General features: G+C 53.3%; 1 protein-coding gene across 1 annotated transcript in view; it reads left to right on the top strand.

The window, feature by feature from the left end:
- Window positions 1-4,996, top strand: part of COL27A1 (collagen type XXVII alpha 1 chain) — a 191,819-nt gene that overhangs the window by 54,813 nt on the left and 132,010 nt on the right. The window contains exon 10 of the mRNA XM_027769364.1: window positions 3,514-3,567. Coding sequence (XP_027625165.1) covers window positions 3,514-3,567 — 54 coding nt within the window. The remainder of the gene's footprint in view (window positions 1-3,513; window positions 3,568-4,996) is intronic.

Here is a 4,996-nt window from a genome sequence, read left to right on the forward strand (position 1 = left end):
TGTCTGGTCAAATTAAAATAAGTAAAGAAATGAAGTGAAATAAATAATTTTTTAAAAAAGCCAACACTTTATATATGCCTTATATCTCTCATTGAGGAATGTTTCAGGAATCCAGAGGGGAAGATACATAGTCCTCTTCATCCCCAAAGTCCTGTGTTCATCTGCTCAGGGGTACCTTGAGCATCCTTTGAATTGTAGCTTCATTTGTCCCCACCCCCTGATTTTCCAGCAGCCTCGGCTTAGCTGTAACTCCCTTCAGACTTACTCTTGGTCTGGGTGGGTGAAGTTCTCCCCAACTTCCTTCCTTCTCATTGGACTGTACTTTTTCATCTGCAGTGTATTCAGATGTAAAGAGTTTTGACTCTGAAGTCAGATCGCCTGAATCTTTTTTGTTTTGTTTAAGGTTTTTTTTTGTTTGTTTTTTGTTTTTTTTTGCATTAGGGCACATGTGCTCACCAGGGACAAAGAGACATAGACAGTGACAGGGAAAGTGAGAAATCACCCCCCCCCCCGGGGGATGACCTCATGGTAATCCCTTCTCCTCCATTCTTCTCCCAGGATCTTGGACATGTATGCACACACAACCGGCTTGAGTTTCAAGTCCCCGAGGCCGGGACTCGACCTGTGGTCAGCTATATGGGAGTCCAGTGACATGACCACCACACCACCGGCTGGCCCGAGATCGCCCAATCTAAATCCCACTTACTCATTGTATGACTCTGGCCAAGTGACTTATCTTTGCTGTGCCTTAGTTTTGTCTTCTGTAAGTGGGGATGGCAATAGTGGCTACTTCATAGATTTGGAGAAGTGAATGAGTTAATAGTGTCCAGGACTTAGATGTGCAATGATAAATGCTAGTGCTTCTATCATTAGTGAGCTGGTGTCTTCTCTTAAGACTTCCCCAGGTGTCTTACCCTCCAACATGGTATTATTTCCTGTATTCATCAGGAGACTTGGCTCATAGTAGGCGTTCAATAAATAGCTTGTACTCAACGTTGTGCTTGCTGGCTTCAGAGAAGGCAGGGAGGGATCCATAAATAGCTAACTTGCCCCAGGTAAGGACCCCAGGCAAGGGAGCAAGTCTCAGTTTCTCCTTTCTGTAAATGACAGACTAGGAGTCAGGATGCCCCATCCCTAAAAGCCTTTCAAGCCCAGCTCCTCTATCAGCTGCAGACTGAGGTGGGCAAGGGTAGGGGCGGGGCAAGGGTGGGAGAAGAGAAGCTGTTGTCCTTTTTTGGCTGCTGGAATCCTCAGTAGCCTTGGGCCTGGCCTTGCACAGTGGACATAAAAGGCATTGAGCTGGGCTTTGGAACCATGGGGGTGGGAGGGTGTCCTGGAGGACGGTTGCTGTGCAAAGTGATCTCAGAGGTGGGGTTCTGCAAAACACTGAAAGGGTCCAGGTAGACAGAGTTGGGGGCCTGGGGGCCTCACATTTACCTAGAGCTGCCAGGGCGTGGGAGGGAGTGCAGGAGCGTAGGAGTGTAGGAGAAGCTTCCAGATTCCCTTTGCAAAGGAGACTGTGATGTCACAGCCTGGGATCTTGGTCAGCCTCTGCCTCCTACCTGCCGGTCAGCCAGGCTGTGACTTGGTTTCTCAGAAGCCTAGCCTTTGTCCATTTCTGGGACGAGCAGGTGTCGTGAAGACCACAGGAAATGGTGTTCAGAGCGGGCCTAGTTCAGAACTTGCACAGGGTAGGTGGGCAGCGAGCGGTCGTTCCCCGCCCTCTCTAATTTGGAATGCGGCGGTTTCTAGAGCAAAATGACTGAAGCAGGATTTGCAAGGTCTGAGTTCTGGGGAAGACCAGAACCAAATGGGAGTTTATTAAACTGGGCCAGACCACCCCTCCCATGTGTCATGGCCATTATCCTGCTGGGTCCTTGCCTAGAACTTGGGGAGTTGGCATGTACGTGTGTGTGTGTATGTGTCGTGTGTGTATGCATTTGTGCACATGCGCATGTGTGTGTACCGTGTAGCCTCCGTTTCAGAGGAGAGGAAGTGGAGTTCAGAGAAGTGAAGTGACGGGCCCGAGAGCCCACTGTGGGTCTGCAGCTGCTCTAGAGCGTCACACCAGGGCTTCCGAGGCAGGGAGAGGTCAGAGTGAAATGGGGTGGGCACACGGACGAGGAGCTCTTAGACGGTAACACCAGGGCAGACCAGCTTTCCCTCAGGCCCCAGCATGGTATTCCCTGTGTTCATTCCTCAGTAGACTTTTGATTTTAATTGCCAGAGGGCGCATGCACTCTCCAGAGAGGGACAATGAGACAGAGAGAGGGAACAAGGGAGAGAGCAGCTCCAATGGGGCATGGCCGTGCTGCAGTCCCTTCTCCATTTCTCCACCCTGTTGGGATCTAGGACGCACACACGTGCCTCGTGTGCCTTTTAAGCCTCCAGGGTTGGAATTTGACTCCTGATCTGCCATGTGAGATCTGACTCCCTTAACCAGGAGGCCACAGAAAAGGCTCCGTTCCTGAGTAAGGTAACCCGCGTTGGCTCCAGGAGAGGGGCGGTGGCCAAGAACACTCTTCTGAGCTTGTGAGATACAGCCTATGAACTCTGTGGGCCCTGTCCTGGGCCCTGTCCTGGGCCCTGTCCTGGGATCTTTGTGACAGGGACCCTCCAAAAAGCACCTTCCTAGAGGTGCTTGCCTCCGACTGGGGACCCACTGCTTGTCCATTTCACCCTGCTTTACTGCCTTTTCTAACATATTAGGTCCTAGGATATCCAAGAACACAGGTCTGGGAGTCACAGACTCGGGGTTCAGGTCTTAGCTCTGCCTCGTTTCCAGGCCACAGTCTTTCCTTCTCTGAACCTCAGTTTCCCTGAGGTATTCTGGGGGTCATAACACTTTCCTTGTGCACTCAGTCAGGCTGTTGTGGGAATCTAATGAGGTGAGGGGTGTCGCAAACATGGAGGGTTGCGCGCAGATCTTAGTGAACACTGAGGTGAATGTCAGCATTCTGGAAAATCAGGAAGAATCGAAGTCCCTTCACATGTATCTCTCAGAATCTCCGAGCCCCAGGGCACAAGCCAGGAGACGTCCTAGCAATACACAGAGGCAAACCTGTCACTGCCTGGTGGGGGGAGGGTGCTTTTGCTGCGTTGTGAGGAGTGTTTATGGTTTGGCTAATGATGACTGGGACTGGTTTTCTAGGCGGGAGTGACTGCCTGAACATGGGCCTGGCATCAGGAGAGTGTGGGCGGCAGGATCCTCCCCATGGATTTGACTGGCTGGTACAAGGGCAATGAAGTTCAGACAGAACAGTTGGAGCCAGATTATGAAAGACTTGGGACCCCAAAAGGAGGAGTTTGGACTTTGTCATCTTGCAGTCCGTGGGGAGCCACGGAAGGTGTTAGAGCAGGGGAGTAATGGAATTGGAGGAGGCCCCTAGGAGGTGTGTAAGTGAGGGGATGGATGGGAAGGCTAAGCGGGGGAACAGAGCTTCTAGAAGAGCTTGTGGGGAGACATTCTCTCTGGATGATTCGGTGGCCAAAGTGGAATTGTTTTTATTTCAGGGACAGAAAGGGGATCCGGGGCTCTCTCCAGGAAAGGCCCACGATGGAACAAAGGTAGGTTTCCAAGGACCTCCCTTGTTCAGGGAAAAGGAGGGTGGACAGTCTGCAGTGAGCTTTCCTCAGAGCCTACGCCCGGCAAGGGCAGGGAGGCTGGAAGATGTAGGAAGGTCAGGGCACGTCCGGGTTTCCCTCCAAGTCCTTCGGCCTTTCCCAGCACCAAACCCAGGGCCATTCTTGGCTGCCTCCCTCCGGGTGCCCCTCCGGGTGCAGCCAACAAAAGGTGTGGCCCGCGGATGCACCTTGGGAGTGTCCTTTTGCCTCATGCCCTGGAGGGCTCTCTGCAGGGCCTGCAGGTGACCCTAGCACATGCCCGAGAACCTGACACATTCAGAGCTCCCCTGCTCTGAGGTTATTCATTTGCGCAGATTGGATGGGCCTTTGGACTTCTAGACGGTACGGAGGGGATGGGCGGGAGGCCCAGAGCTCCCTGACTCTGGAGGGCTACAAGGGCAGAAGCTTTGCCCACAGGAGAGAAAACACTTTGGTCAGAGGACTACACCCACCCCTGAAGCATCCACTCCTCTAAACCGGGGCAAGGGACCTGGAGAGAATGCAGGAGGGCTGGACAGAGCGGAGCCCAGAGTACCAAGAGAAGCCATCAGTCACCCTCAGAGGAACCTCAGCCTATCTGACTTCCTCTTGGACATGGCCCAAGAGCTGTCCCAAGACAGAGTGTTGCTTCGCGACCCAGCCTCCTGTGCGTGGGCACAGAGAAGTGGCTGCTGTCTGTGATCTCCCTAAGACCTGGGTGGCTCATTGCCTCACAACGTCACTACTAAGCTTTTCATTCAGCAAACATTTACCGGTGGCCCAGGGTCCTAGGACAGTGTCCCCACAGACTCCCATCTGGCTCCCATCATAACCTTACATACCAGGGAAGGTGGGCCAAGCTAGCAGATGAGGAAACAGAGGCCCCGGACAGGGGTGGCTTACTGGCAGTCACGCAGCTGGTAAGTGGTAGAATAGGCTTCAGACCTACCCAGTGGCCCGTCTTCTCTCCAGTTCCTGTGTGGCTTGCTCTCAGGTCTGGGGGTGGCGGCAGAAATGTCCCCTACTTGGTGACCACAAGGCCAGCCCTGATCAGGTGTCTCAGGCATGCAGGGAGAGAGAGCCAGCTGGTATGGTGCCTGTCCTCTGGAGCATGGTCTTCAAACGTGATCTCAGTATTGAGACCCGTCCCCTGGATGGTCTCATCTGCTGAAGTGCAGTATGCAAAATGGATCGGATGGAGCTACTGAGTGGAGTGCGGTGGGGGCTGGCACCCTGTCCATTCTGCTGTCACCCCAGTGAGCAGCCCCTGAACTCTGTGGAGGCCTCTAGGTCTCCATGGACCCCATTAAAAAACACCCAGCCATGGGCCAGCAGATGGCATGGTGGTTAAGGGGCTAGACTCCCACATGGGTGACCGTGGTTCAAGTCCCTG

Source organism: Tupaia chinensis, unplaced genomic scaffold (genome assembly GCF_000334495.1).
Source record: "Tupaia chinensis unplaced genomic scaffold, TupChi_1.0 Scaffold000081_1, whole genome shotgun sequence".
In the NCBI taxonomy this organism is placed as follows: Eukaryota; Metazoa; Chordata; class Mammalia; order Scandentia; family Tupaiidae; genus Tupaia; species Tupaia belangeri.